The 15,166-nt window shown below is 46.4% G+C and overlaps 1 protein-coding gene across 8 annotated transcripts in view; it reads left to right on the top strand.

Moving 5' to 3' along the window:
- The window catches only part of LOC147261109 (glutamate decarboxylase 1-like), a 17,891-nt gene extending 3,877 nt beyond the window's left edge, over positions 1-14,014 (top strand). For all 8 annotated transcript variants that reach the window (XM_086202984.1, XM_086202988.1, XM_086202983.1 and 5 more), the window contains 14 exons: positions 659-796; positions 1,457-1,699; positions 3,324-3,414; positions 7,462-7,574; positions 7,713-7,828; positions 8,119-8,198; positions 8,297-8,351; positions 8,452-8,568; positions 8,657-8,721; positions 8,820-8,898; positions 9,054-9,203; positions 10,673-10,780; positions 11,540-11,629; positions 12,098-14,014. In XM_086202984.1, the coding sequence (XP_086059110.1) occupies positions 659-796; positions 1,457-1,699; positions 3,324-3,414; positions 7,462-7,574; positions 7,713-7,828; positions 8,119-8,198; positions 8,297-8,351; positions 8,452-8,568; positions 8,657-8,721; positions 8,820-8,898; positions 9,054-9,203; positions 10,673-10,780; positions 11,540-11,629; positions 12,098-12,271 (1,619 nt within the window). In that variant the 3' untranslated portion in view covers positions 12,272-14,014. The remainder of the gene's footprint in view (positions 1-658; positions 797-1,456; positions 1,700-3,323; positions 3,415-7,461; positions 7,575-7,712; positions 7,829-8,118; positions 8,199-8,296; positions 8,352-8,451; positions 8,569-8,656; positions 8,722-8,819; positions 8,899-9,053; positions 9,204-10,672; positions 10,781-11,539; positions 11,630-12,097) is intronic.
- The last annotated feature ends 1,152 nt before the right edge of the window (positions 14,015-15,166 follow it).

The following is a 15,166-nucleotide window of genomic DNA, read 5'->3' on the forward strand; positions in this document are numbered from 1 at the left end:
TGTGAATTCTCGCCTCGTACAATTAGGTTCCGCGCGCAATTAGTCTGGGGCGAAGAGCAGGGCCGGCAGGAGCGCGGCTGCTGCTGCTCTCTCTCCCGGAGCCCGGCCTGCACCGGGTGCTTTAGCACCGCACCTGGACATTTAAACACAACCTAACACGTTCATCATCGAGCTCATCATCGAGTTAATTAGCGGACACCGTGAGATGACGTTGTCCGCGGTGTTTGTCTTGTCCGGAGTGCGGGGCTTAGAGGCCTGTGCCCCGCTTATCAGAGTCAGAGTTATAGACCGAGGCTGCAGGCCAGGCGGCCACCGATCAGTCCAGCTCCTGGTGCACTGACAGCGGGGGGGGGGGGGGGGGGGTACCGCCGCTATATTAGGTGCTATTATCTGCTGTAAGAAGGTGGGGTCGGCTCACACACACACACACACACACACACGCCCGCGGGGAAGGGTGAGGGGTATATAGCCTCGGAGGGCCGGAATCCCACAGTCCATTCATGTAACAGCAACTACGTAACTAGACGTTTATTTGTCTGTCTTTCTTAATTTTTTGTTTTTTTGTTGTTTTAATTATTTTGGCGGTCCTTGTGTGCGTGGTGCGGGATGGAGATGTTTGGTGATAACTGCTGCCCTTCCCCGCCGTGTAACACCTTAGGGTTCCTGCAGAAGAACAACAGCCTGGAGGAGAGGGGTAGGCTGGCGGGCCAGAAGAACCTGCTCTCCTGCGACAACAGCGACAGGGACGCCCGCTTCCGCCGCACGGAGACCGACTTCTCCAACCTGTTCGCCAGAGGTGAGACGACGCGACGCATTCACCAAACACACCTACGCAGAATTTGAGGCGTAGGCCCGTGTTGGTGACGCCGCTCTAAAGTTTACGGTGCGGTTCGTTTGGCTAGCTCTTATTATTTTATATAAATGTAGGCGAAACAAAGACAGCGTTATTTTATCCAGTTTTAGTGTTGCTTGTCCTTCATAACCTCTTATCTTTCGTTGCTAATGAAATCCTTTCACCTACTTTAGCTCAGCTGTGAGGCCGTTTTTAGAAAGTTATGCTAGGCTATTTGTTGGGAGGCTTCTTAGCCTGTGATTTCAGTCACATCCTTCGTGACGTCACGTTTTGTTTTAAATAAAAGTTGAATGAAATGTTGCTACTTATTTATTTTCGCTTGGAACCCTTGTCAAAAAAATTGTTTAGCCATGCTAAAGACGTAGGCTGCAGATTTTGCAGGCAACACACACAAAAAACCCCAAAGTAACATTTGTACACAGTATTTATAAAGCTATTTACAAATGAAAACAAGTTAAAATTAAAATGCATTTTTATTTTTTTATTTCCAAGATGCAGTCGAACATTAATTTCTCTCAGTATTGTGCTGAGATTAGCCGCTGACAGATTGAAGAGTTCATTCATTTGAAATATTTAGTCTTAATCTGTTGTTGTATTTCTTAGATTTACTGCCTGCCAAGAATGGAGAGGAACCAACCCTACAGTTCCTATTGGAGGTGGTTGATATCCTCACTAACTATGTCAAGAAGACCTTTGACCGCTCCACCAAGGTGCTGGACTTCCACCACCCTCACCAGCTGCTGGAGGGGATGGAGGGCTTCAACCTGGAGCTGTCCGACCAGCCCGAGTCCCTGGAGCAGATCCTGGTGGACTGCAGGGACACACTCAAATATGGCGTCCGCACAGGTAGACCAGGACACCCCCCAGAAATATCAAAATATAAGAAAATAAATAATATCTGGGCTAAGAATTTTCATAACAGCTCCAATTATATTCAAAAATTAAAGATAAAATAATGTTTATTTTACTGTATCGTACGAGCATGACTGTGGACTGTCGTCCAAAATATGTCCATTTTATCTCTGTGAATGACTAGTGAGGTGAATGTGAATGAATCAAACATACCATTTAACAAGAAGCTGTTTGAGAGATAGCGAGCAGCCTATCGCCAGGACTCTCATTCATTGTCCCCTCGGTAATTCAGTTGACGTCCCCCGTCTCCCCCCCCTTGACTTATCATTAAAGGAAGTGTCGCCTGAGGGCACCCTAACACGGGCTGTTTCAAGCTGTTAAGACCGACAGTGCTCAAACTGTCCCTTGGGTTTTATATATCTCACTGTGGCAGCCGTGTCTACAACTCAACATTACTTATCATTCGGGGACATGTTTGTGCTTCCAAAAATGTGTGGAGAACTTGATGTGCTGCACGCAAACATGGAGGTGGAACGTCCTCCTTCTGTCAGCTTAACGTGACCACAATGACACCTCTATTTCTGCCCATTTGATCTTGTATTTTAGAAGCCAATGTGATTATTATTGTTATTATTATTCAACATCTACGTGTTGTTTTTATACATGACTGCATTTAGGCTCCAGGCCTATTGATGGCAACTGTGTGTGCAGGCACCTTCCAGTCTAAACGGCTGTCATCCGGCCTTGTTAGCGCTGCAGCTACGGCACAGCGAGCAGTGCTGCGTCAGATCCCCGAGGTTTGACCAGGGGATTTCAAGACGAAATGAATTTGAACGCTGACATGCCAACGTTAAATATGATCATTATTACTTGGCAGTTGTGGTGTGCCTTCATATTCACACGCTCAGAATGATTTTTAAAACACTTATAACATAAAGTCACAGAGTTCCATGAAATGTCACAAACTTAACACGCTGAAAACGGAAGAGGAGGAAAGAAAAAGACAAGGGGGCTTCTTATGGAGATGTGTGATCCTCTAGTTACCTGTCTGATGCACCTAAGAAGGGTTTGCATGGACCAGAAGTAGATTTCCAGTGAGGCTGAGGTCCTCCTACCAGCACCTCAGTGACATGTGGTGGCATCTCAGTGGCGTCTAGTGGCAAATAGCTGCATCTAGTGGCAGGAAGCCGAACTGGCTCCTGTTCAGACTTGTCAGTGTCTGTAAACCATGTTTTTGTAGTCAGTTGCGCATCAAGGATTTTAAAAATCAAATCTTTATCATAAACTGTCAGTACTATCAATCACGTACACACTCGTGTGACCAAACAAAATGACAAGCAGTAAACACCTGCCAACCATGTTTGACTTTTCTGTTTTTCCTTTGTACACAAATTCCACCTCAGAGGTCCCACTGAGGTGCCGGCAGACGTGCCGCTGAGGTGCCACTTGGAAGGTCCAGTCCTTCCGTCTCTTCTTTGCCTCCTATTAAAATGTGAATCACAGTCAAATGGGAAAAATAATTTAAAATCAAATCAGATTTTTGATCTTTAACACTGAATGGTGAGTTTTAAGACTCCTGCACTCCCTCCACTCGCTCTGCTTGTGTCCTCTCTCTCAGGCCACCCACGCTTCTTCAACCAGTTGTCCTCTGGTCTGGACATCATCGGTCTGGCCGGAGAGTGGCTCACCTCCACTGCTAACACCAACATGTAAGTCCCGCGCTGCCGTTGTGGCTCGCATGCTTGTTCATGACACAATTATCTACAAGCCATGACAGGACAATAGAGATTTCCTGTTTGTAGGCCACTGAATTGCCCCCAGTTGTGATCATGGAGCTGTTGGTGTCCCCTCAGCTCTCGGCTGTCCTGGTCTCAACAGCCTCTGAGGGCAGTTATATAAAGTGTTTGTTTGGTCCTGTAGACGCTGCATTGACTGGCGGGGGCTGCCGCTGTGGTGTACTGTATATTCCGGCCCGTCGAGCCTCAGGGGCGGTTAGATTGCATATTGATCTCAGGTCACAGTTACATGGCGGCCCAGTCTGATAGAGGGCATGAACCGCCGCAGCCTCACGTACAACCACAACACTCACTCACTCACCCGCACAAACTTGCTGTAAATGAGCTGTAACTCAGTGATAGTACCACTGGAACGTTATAATGATGTCACTGTGCAGTTTCATAGTAAAGAATGACTACACACATGCACACACACAGAGTTGCACATCATTGGGTGGAACCCAGCCCTCGTATTTACAGAGATGGAAGTGGCCTTTTAATAGAAATAAAAAAAAAACTGATTTTTTTTTCCTTTTCCTCGGTCGAAAACCAAGACAAAAGAATTGGAAAATTAAAAATAGGTTCATTTTTTTTGCTTGAAATATTTCCTTCAAGCAAGACTGATCAGCAGAATGGCTTCAGACTGTGTATTTCTCTTTTAAGAACTGGCTGATGACTGGCTGAAGCCGTTTAACTGTGAGAACAAGCAACTGCAGGACAAGGCCCTGAAATGCTGCCTTTTCACAGCAGCCATTTTGATTCGTCTCTGGTAAAAAGCAGGTGTTGTTAAAGTGGGTAATTATGGCCCAGTGCCATTCAGGTGGGCCAGGGCCTGGCATGCTGGCTCAGTTGAACAGCCGTGACACTAAAGAGAACAGGACCATAATTAATCTGATAATTACTCCTGTGTTCAGCCTGCGATGTGTCAAAATGGCTGCTGTGACGAGGGCCCGTGATGACGAGTGTTGACGTCTTTCTTTCGTTCTGCGAAGGCAGCAGGACCCGCACAAGAAAAAAGAAAAATACTGAGGAAGATAAACGATTGTCAAAGCACAAATTGAGCATTCAGCTTTCTTTGCATATTGTGGCTTGTATTTTCCTTTGCTGGCTCAGAAATAAAAGATCAATGTAAGGGTAATAAAGCCAGAGCTGAAGGGAAGTGGGGACTCTTAATGCATCCCATTTCTCAAAAGATTAGCTTATGAAACCATGACCTCTTTGGAAAAACTTTCCCGTCTCATCTCCTGGTTGGAAGAGTGCCCCGAGAGATGGGGCCATTGACTTTGCACACGCCTGTGCACACTTTCATAATGACACCAATAATGACACCACGCGCACGCGCGCACACACACACACACACACACACACACACACACACACACACACACACACACACACACACACACACACACACACACACACACACACTCACACCAGCTATGGCTGTCCCAGATACAGCAGCTAGGGTTTCCAGTCCATTGACTGCAAGCTCATTGTGAGCTGGTCTTAGCAGAGAGGCCAGCTGGGCCCCTCACTGACACACAATGTCCTCCGGCTGCACAGAAAAGCCTGTCACACAGAGGAAACTGGCTGCTGCAGCTCCCCACGGAGAGCTCATCCTGCCTCTATTGTCCCCGTGGAGACAGACATACTCAGTGGTGCTGTGAGGGGGCTGAGAGTTTGGGTCAGGGGGTTAGTCATACACACACACACACACACACACACACACACACACACACACACGTTCAAACACATGCAACATGGAGTGCCCTTGATGATGATAATAAGGGCATTTAGGGGCTGTCCCGGGAGACAGGCAGGTGACCGAGGGGTAATTTCCACCCTGAAAAGAGCAATGATTGGCTGTGATTGTGATAATGATCAGCATTATTGTCATTACAGTGTGAAATGACTCGTGGAGAGAAGGAGAATTTTAAAGAGGTGCACTGGTTTTGTCTGTGGTTGGAATAGATTTCCTGAGGAAAGAGAAAGTGAGACATCCAGGATATTTGATTTTCATGTGTCCCTTAATTCCAGTATATCAAAGAACCGAATATTTCTGGAAAGGGGCCAATCTGGAGCTGCAAGATTAGACTTTATTATAATTACATTCTTTGTTGTGCCTGATCATAACCCTGCTCTGGTTGAGGCCTGGCTGTCATAATCTGGTCTGCTGAATTAGCCACAAGCTAATGATTCAATCAAAGCCCTCGCCAGGGGTAATTACGCACAAAAATACTCCACCCCCCCACATCCTCCTGTTCATTTTCGATTTTTCCTCTATCTTTTTCCACTTCTCTTGGCCTGGACATCGCCCCCTCCTCTCTTTGTTGTCCTTGTCCTCGTCCCTCTGTATGTTTTGCACTGTCACCAGGACTGTTCTGCCATGCCGCCCAGCTAAAGCTACATCACCTCCATCTGTTGATGACACAGCCTCCTTGATCTGGTACTAGAATGTGCCTGTGCACCTGGATGCACCACAGCACCACCTAAAGCTGCTCTCCTCTCCCACATGTACCCACAGTGGGACTTGCACAAGCCTGTTTACAGTTGTACAGTCTATGTATACGTCTTATATGTATAAGTACATGTCCTCATGTCTTTGCAGTGTCTATGTACAGTTATGTCAGTATTAGTCCTACAGTAGGTGTAGTAGTGTAAATATGTGTCTATGTATATTTTTCTATTTATATGTGCACATCCTAAGGAGCAGCGTTGCATCTCATTGTACCTGGTATGATGACAAGAAAGGCATTCGATTCTATTCTATTCTATTCTCTTCTACTCTATTCTCCTCTATTCTCTTCTACTCTATTCTATTCTGTTCTCTTCTATTCTATTCTCTTCTACTCTATTCTATTCTATTATCTTCTCTTCTATTCCATTGTCGTAGAGCGTTGCTCCCCTCTTCCCAGCCTCTATCTGTCCTCCTCTCTGCCCAAACGACAAAAGGCTTCAGTCCTGGTTCTCATCCTGAGGAGTGCAGCAGCAGAATAAAGGAGATGTTTGTGATGGCGGTGGAGGAGTGCTGTTGTGTTGTTGTGTAACTGGCCTCATTAGACACAGCGTGTGTGTGTGTGTGTGTGTGTGTGTGTGTGTGTGTGTGTGTGGTGGCACCACGTCTATGTTTTTAAGCTTCTTTTGTTTCTTGTCTTTCCCTGATGTTTACTTCTCTTCATCTTTCATTTCTAAATGCTGGAACAAATCAGGGGTGCAGAAACTTTCTGACCTGGAGGGTCCAAACTCAGACTACGTGATGGGCCAGGAGCCAGTGGAGTTGTTCTAGAACCTTCTGTCTGTGTTCCACCATCTCTGGTGCCTATTGTTTTTTTAACTGATGTCCTGCCCAACTGTCACTCTGTTATGAAGGCATCATTGTGAGAGATCTTACATATTAGAAGAGCTTTTTTTTTAGAAAGACTTACATAATTCATGTCTGAGTTGTTTATTATGAGGCCCGTCTACAGCTGGCGTGCCCCTTTTGGCTCGACTTGGCGGGCCTGGATTAAATCCCCCAGGTTCTTCTTCCAGTTATCAATTTGTTGGTCAGTTTCGTCATGTGACGGCGACTCTTATCTTCCCCAAACACTCATTGAAGTTCCCTTAGCTGTCAACATCAGTGGCATTCAGACCTGCCTGGGAGACTGGCAGCCTTGACAGATAGCCATCACAGCTTTGTGTGCTTTAATTAAACCGCGCAGGGATTTTAGAAGCTATTTGAATATGAATGTTTGCTGCCTGACGCCTATCAGACACTTCTTTAATTAGCCCAGCCAGCACACGCTCCAGTTTGTGCTCCGTGGATAGAATCATAGTGGAGCTAATGAAAAACCAGTTGGTCTGTGTGTGTGTGTGTGTGTGTGTGTGTGTGTGTGTGTGTGTGTGTGTGTGTGTGTGTGTGTGTGTGAGAAACAAACTTGTTCTCTAAGCAACTCTTCATGGCGCAGCAAGGTTGACTGATGTTCCTGGCATGACTGACAGGTTCACCTACGAGATTGCGCCTGTGTTCGTGTTGATGGAGCAGCTGACTCTGAAGAAAATGAGGGAGATGATTGGCTGGCCGGGAGGCGAGGGAGACGGCCTCTTTTCACCAGGTCAGTCCAAAAACACGGTGTGCGCATGTGTGTTTGTAGTGTTTCATGTAACATATATACCCTGTATTAAAAGGGGTGGTGAATGTACAGTTGTTTGAACATCCCTGGGGTGCTGATGTGTGCGTGTGTGTTCTACAGGGGGCGCCATTTCCAACATGTACAGCGTGATGATCGCACGTTACAAGTATTTCCCTGAGGTCAAGACCAAGGGCATGTCTGCTGCTCCCCGTCTTGTCCTTTTCACATCTGAACACGTACGTGACGCACACACACATTCACACACACCACTTTAGATATGCTAATAAAGCAGGCGCTTCGCTTCATTGGCTGGATATTGAGGCTGCCGACTGACAGTGGTAATAATCTGTAGGTCCACTTGCATCAGGGCAAGGCAGTGACTTTTTTAATAGACTCCTTTAGCCTTTTTTTCTCCATCTACTTCAAGAGTTTGAGCGTTGACAGTGACAGCTATCACACCCCAAAGCGCCGTTCTGCTTTGATTCACTATATCTTAGACTAAGAGACCAACGCTGTGTCCCTGCAGAGCCACTACTCCATCAAGAAGGCTGGAGCCGCTCTGGGCTTTGGTACTGAGAACGTGATCCTGCTGAGCACGGATGAGAGGTACTGCAACTGTGTACCAGTCGTTGGCTAAGACATGTGAGTGGCGTAGTGCCCTGTAGCTCGTTGTGAGATGAGCATGTGCTGTGTGACTCCTGCAGGGGGAGGGTCATTCCTGCAGATCTGGAGGCCAAGATCATTGATGCTAAGCAGAAGGTAGCTGCTGTTCTCCCACCTTGATTATCTCTTTTTTCTTTCGTTGTGTTGTGACTGGTTCTAGTCAGAGCCTGGAAATCTGACGGTGTTGATTCTGCAGGGTTACGTGCCGCTGTTCGTCAACGCCACAGCCGGCTCAACAGTGTACGGAGCGTTCGACCCCATCAATGAGATCGCTGACGTCTGTGAGAAGTACAACTTGTGGCTCCATGTTGATGTGAGATTTTTGATGTGGTATTTTGGAAGTTCTAGTAGTAGAAATGTGAGCCTGCCTGACTTTGTAACGGTACCGTGTGGCCCCTCAGGGAGCGTGGGGTGGTGGACTGCTGATGTCCAGGAAGCACCGCCACAAGCTTAGTGGAGTTGAGAGGTAGGATGATTGAAACCGACGATTTCAAAAACGCTTGAATGGAACTTTTCCTGCTGTGTATTAAGATGTGGATTTACAGGAATATGAACACTTTGCAGGGCCAACTCTGTCACATGGAACCCCCACAAGATGATGGGCGTTCCTCTGCAGTGCTCCGCCATCCTGGTCAGAGAGAAGGTACAGTCAGCACAGCCGGTCTTCAGCCCCAGACCCCGCAGCCTGCGCACAGAGGACTATAGGAGTGTATTAACTCTGTGTGTGTGTGCGTGTGTGCGTGTGTGTGTGTGTGTGTGTGTGTGTGTGTGTGTGTGTGTGTGTGTGTGTGTGATTAGGGGATCCTGTCCGGCTGTAACTCCATGTGTGCCGGCTATCTGTTCCAACAAGACAAACAGTATGACGTCACCTATGACACGGGGGACAAAGCCATCCAGTGTGGCCGGCATGTGGACATCTTTAAGTTCTGGCTCATGTGGAAGGCCAAGGTAAGATAAGTACACATATATATTTATATATGTACAGTATAAATATAAGGAACCATGGGAAGCAACGTAGTACATATACTACAAATGCACCCAGATCAGAATATGATTTTTACTGTCACTGATTAAATTCTAACAAACAGAGTTAGATTTCACAACAGTTAAAGCCCAGACCAAAGCCAACAACAAATCATCTCAACAGCCGAATTTAATCATTGCTGAAATTCCAAAGAATTTTTGTGCTAACTGGAGAATGTAAGCCCCGCCCACTGCACGCTGCTGCTGGAGGAATGATGGAGCCTTGCTTGGGAAAAAAGTTCTATCAAGCCAGCAGCGTGTATATCAATCACAGCTTCAAACTGGGATGTGCGTACTACTGAGTACCACAACAGATGCGTGTACTACTGAGTACCACAACAGATGCGTGTACTACTGAGTACCACAACAGATGCGTGTACTACTGAGCATCACAACAGATGCGTGTACTACTGACTATCACAACAGATGCGTGTACTACTGAGTACCACAACAGATGCGTGTACTACTGAGTACCACAACAGATGCGTGTACTACTGAGTACCACAACAGATGCGTGTACTACTGAGTACCACAACAGATGCGTGTACTACTGAGCATCACAACAGATGTGTGTACTACTGACTATCACAACAGATGCGTGTACTACTGAGTACCACAACAGATGCGTGTACTACTGAGCATCACAACAGATGTGTGTACTACTGACTATCACAACAGATGTGTGTACTACTGACTATCACAACAGATGTGTGTACTACTGACTATCACAACAGATGTGTGTACTACTGAGTACCACAACAGATGTGTGTACTACTGACTATCACAACAGATGCGTGTACTACTGAGTACCACAACAGATGCGTGTACTACTGAGTACCACAACAGACGCGTGTACTACTGAGTACCACAACAGACGCGTGTACTACTGAGTACCACAACAGATGCGTGTACTACTGAGTACTACTGTTCAGTGTCCCACAGTGAATGTTTAACTTCATAAAAACAGTTTGTTTCGTATTAACAACATTAAATCATTTCTGGGCCACGCCCACCCTCAGTTTTCTGTCCACTAACAGATTGTGATGTCTCGTTACACCTCAACATCCACACAAGTACTTCGAAGTACAGGTTTTTAAGTATTTCTGCTGCTCTATACGTCCACTCGGCAACAGTTCAGAAACATTTGTTTTTTTATTCTGCTACACTGATCTGAAAGCTTTTGTTCAATTTATTTTTAAGATTTTAAGACAACTGAAACAGTGTTTTTGTGTTCAAAACCTCAGCAAACATAGATTTTTCCCTTTGCCTGGGCTTCATTTCTGTCAATGTTCCCAACTGCCTCTGTTAACAAGTTCCGTCTGGTGAGTTGCTGACAGGAGGAACAGCAGCTTTATGTACTCTTTGTTGAGCCGGTGCTGATTTGCTCCTGGCAGGGAACCATCGGCTTCGAGCAGCACATCGACAAGTGCTTGGATCTGTCGCAGTACCTGTACAACAAGATCAAGAACAGGGAGGGCTACGAGATGGTGTTCGACGGAGTGGTGAGTCCATGCTCCAATCACTGACCTCCATAAGATACTGAACATCTAGAGGCGTAGGACACTGCTGCAGCATCAGGGTCGGATTCATGAACCAGCACATGGAGGGTGACCCTGCATATTCAGGCTGGTAAAGTAAGGAACCATGAATAGACAATAAAGTCCCTTTGGCTCCATTTTAGATGGTCATTATATGTTAATGAGACAATAAAAGTGTTAAGAATACAATCACAACATATTTTCATTTGATTTCAGATTCATTTATATGTCGTTATTGAGTATTTATTAGCAGTTAACTCAGCTTTGTACAGCCAAACAAGAACAATGTCCTGATGTGTTTATTAATCCTTCATCATGCACTTCTTAGACAGGCTTCTAGTGGTCTTACTACCTATTAATTAACGCTTATTACAGGCACTTTCAGATAAATCATCCAAGTGAAACTTTATTAAAACATTAGAGGAAATGCTCATGCAGCACTACTGCATGGAGCTGTGTTTGATTGAGCTGTGGTGCCGGTGCCGGCTGGTGCTCAGGAACTGGACGTCAGGCTTGGCAGCAGGAGAGCCTCAGATGTCTGAGGGTGCTGACAAATGAGTCTTCAGTTACGTTGAGATGAAGTGGACATGTCCTTCGTACTTTCTCCACCTTTCTTCTGGCTCTCTTTTTTTGGTTGTAAAGTTTGTCAAGTGAATGTGTGTATTAACTGTGTGTGTGTGTGTGTGTGTGTGTGTGTGTGTGTGTGTGTGTGTGTGTCTGCAGCCCCAGCACACCAATGTTTGCTTCTGGTACGTCCCACCCAGCCTGAGAGGAATGCCAGACGGCGATGAGCGGCGGGAGAAACTCCACAGGGTAGGACACTGCTCCTCTATCAGCTCCACGTGCGTCCAGCGCTCTCCGTTACGATGAGTGACGCAGCAATCAGCTCTTAACCTCAGAATGAGTTTGCATCCTCAGCTCCCTCATGTCAAAGTCAGTGGGTTTTTGTGAAATGCCTTCGGTTCACACTCGCTTAAGATGTTTGAGGGTTTCTTCTGACGGAATAACAGAGGTTAGTGAAAACCACACAGGAGAGTAATGACATGTTTAGGTCTCTTAGAGAAGGCGGTTGCTACCGTGTGAACCTGAACCTCTGTTTGCCACGGGTCTATTTTTGGCAGTAATCCAGAGTAACAATCCCACTGGTTTGGGTTGAGATGCTGGCTTCCAAGTTGGCCTGTGAAAACACATCATTCCTCCAGCAGCCTTTGTCATCGTCATCATCATCATCATCATCATCATCATCATCATCATCACCTTCTCGTATGTTTACGTCACCAGGTGGCACCAAAGATCAAGGCCATGATGATGGAATCAGGGACCACCATGGTGGGCTACCAGCCTCAGGGTCAAAAAGTCAACTTCTTCCGTATGGTTGTCTCCAACCCAGCAGCCACCCAGTCTGACATCGACTTCCTCATCGATGAGATAGAGAGGCTGGGTCATGACCTGTAGACCCGTCAGCTGGCGCTGAGGTGAAACACTTGCGGTGCTGCAGACCGAGTCACGGAGGGACGCCGTCTCGGTCCAGCCGAGCTTCGCCTGCAGCATTCCGACTGTTTCCCCAAACCAGAGAGCCCAGAAGAGAGACTGGAAGATCCTTGTTCTGTCCCTGTCATTCCCCTCTAGACTCTCTAGATGTAGAAGTCCTCAAGTATCTGACAGCTGCAGGTACAACAAACATGCTCCAGTGTGTGTGCGCGCGTGTGGTGTGTGTGTGCCTGTGTGTGTGTGTGTGTGTGTGGTGTGTGTGCATGTGTGTGTGTGGTGTGTGAGTGTGCTGTGAAATTGTACAATGTTTGTGTTCAATCTCTTCTATTGTCTAGTTTTTCTTTCCATGTCTGTGTGCCTCTGCCTGAGTGTGTGTGTGTGTGTGTGTGTGTGTGTGTGCATGTGTGTGTGGTGTGTGTGTGTGTGTGTGTGTGTGTGGGTGTGCGTGGTCAAACACTGAAAGGGAGAAAAGCACAGATCAACAAGCATCGTGAGATGATTCGTCTGTATCATACATTTGTAACACTCAACTGAATCATCGGTGCTTTCAGCTGTACAGAGATTTAATCTCAGAGCACAGAAATATTTGTCCTGGACCCATGTCCAAGCTCCTGAGGGTGTGTGTGTGTGTGTGTGTGTGTGTGTGTGTGTGCAGGAGGCACACTGTGTGTACTGTCCTGTATTTTAGGGTAGTATTGTGTTAAAAATAAGCTTACTATGACTTAATGTGCACATCGTATGTACCACGTGTGTGAAGCTGAGAGGACATGATTGACCTCCAGCGACCGTCTGCAATATTTTCCCTCCTAGAAATGTAAAAAGAAGATTTAAAATGGCGTCCTGTGTCTGGGGCGCCTTCGGACTTGTAAAACGCTGGCTCGTTGTCTGTTTCATGCAATCACGTGATGTGTTTATAACATATTAACATTTGATGATATTTAAGAAAAAAATGTATCGCATTTCCAGTATATGCAGATTCAGGTATTTTATTGTACTGTCTTTATGTGTATTACATGGTAATACATTTGTATCAGAGGAACTTCAAGTTAATTTATAGTGATTTTGTCAGCCAAAGAAAGAGAAACCGCTGTCCTTCATACAGACCCTCTACTCGGTGATAGAAGTGTGACATGTCGCCCCCCCCTGACTGCCATGCAACTTCTCTGGTGTGTTTCTTCCTGTGACTGTGAGTCTCTGAATGTCTCAAGACGACTGGCCCTCAGCGAAGCCGCGCCGGTCTGTTATTTTAGCGAGAAGCACAAGGATGAGAGAATGTATCTGCTGTGGAGACGTGGAAGGAAGGATTGTCGCATCCATCTGAATTCTAATGCATTTATTGTAATATAGTATATTTATTGTAACACATATTACCTGTATTCTCAGTGTTGTGGGAGCTCAGTGAAATATCTGGTAGAAAGAGTTCCGTGTGTTTCACCCTCCTTCCCTCCATTGTAAATGGATGTGTACTGTGGCAGTATTAAATAAGAATTATGTTCTAGTATTCATGGTGACTAGGGACCATAGTGTTTTTGGCACAGTTGCAGCAAAGATACTGAAGGAGATGCGCTGACTGGTTGTGGCCAGGCTGATGGTGGTGAAACCGGCTGGAGGCGAATGTTTCCCAGGAGGCACTTTAACAGAATCATGCCATCAATGAAAAGATGTTTAATAAAGTCTATTGAAAGGAAAACCAGTTTCATGATATTTTCTGACGTAATCTAAGTAGCTGCACACGCACACACACACGCTCAAGATTGCCTCTGCCTAATCATCCCTGAGAGGGCTTTGTTTGGCCCCCAGCTGTGTGCGGGATTGGCTGTTCTCCATGCAGCGCGACACCTCCTCTTCCTCCTGTCGTCTTCCTCTCGATTCTCCTCTCATTCCCCTCGGACTGAACTCCGCTCTCTCCTTCTGACCCTCCACCTGCTTCTGTCTTCTTCTACCACGTCCTCTCTCGCTGCAGGTGCCAGCATGCATGTACATGAGCATCGCAGCATTCAGGCTCGTTGCCTGGGGAGGGGGGGGGGGGGGGGGGGCACGAGTTCCATCATGTTTCCACGGACCGACGCTGTGAGCGCAGGCGGCAGCAACCCTGTCACAGGGGGGCTTTGTTCCTCAGCGAGCGATGCTGGGGGCGCGGGACCAGCGCCCTCTGCTGGTGAGGCTCTGTCTGCGCAAGCCGCACAAGGATGATGCTGGTGTTGAAAACAACTCGTCGGACTGTGTAATGTTTGTTTGTTTGTTTTAAAAATAAAACAACAGTTATTTCCAAAAGACCAACTACACTGATGTCACATTTGCTCCTTGATTTTTTTAATCGAGTTCGATTTTTCTTTTTCTCCAAGAAATGTTTGGTGAAAGAAACGCAATGAAGAAAAGTCTCAAATTCCGTTTGTACGTTGTAGGAAGTCGTTCAGTTTCATGCGAGCCTCTGGGAGTATCAGGATATGTCATTTGAAATGTAAACATCTTTATTTTTCCTACATTTCAACAGCACTTAGAAGCGACAGCGACATACGAGAAGCTGAGCAATGACTAGTGAGGGGCTCGCTGCCTGCCTGCGGGTTAACTAAGTAATGGACGCGTACACAGAGAAAATAAAGTAAATGATGTGGGTAAGACTTAACCATCTCTGTTCCAGTGTTTATTTTGAATCCACATGTATCATTGACTCTTCCGGCTCTGGGTGCAACTAAATCTCACCTCCCTTTTATTATTTTATTCAAAACATGAAAACGACGACTCTGCTTTCGATTCCCAGCCAGGTTGTAAACTCTGTGTCTCTCTGAGTCACACATGTTTGCTCCGATTCACTGCAGCGACTCAGACCACGGCATCGTTGGTCCTGGGGGCCTGGGG

Source organism: Aulostomus chinensis, chromosome 5, assembly GCF_037954235.1.
Source record: "Aulostomus chinensis isolate RoL2024-O1b breed Wild chromosome 5, RoL_Achi_v1.0, whole genome shotgun sequence".
NCBI classification, from domain to species: domain Eukaryota; kingdom Metazoa; phylum Chordata; class Actinopteri; order Syngnathiformes; family Aulostomidae; genus Aulostomus; species Aulostomus chinensis.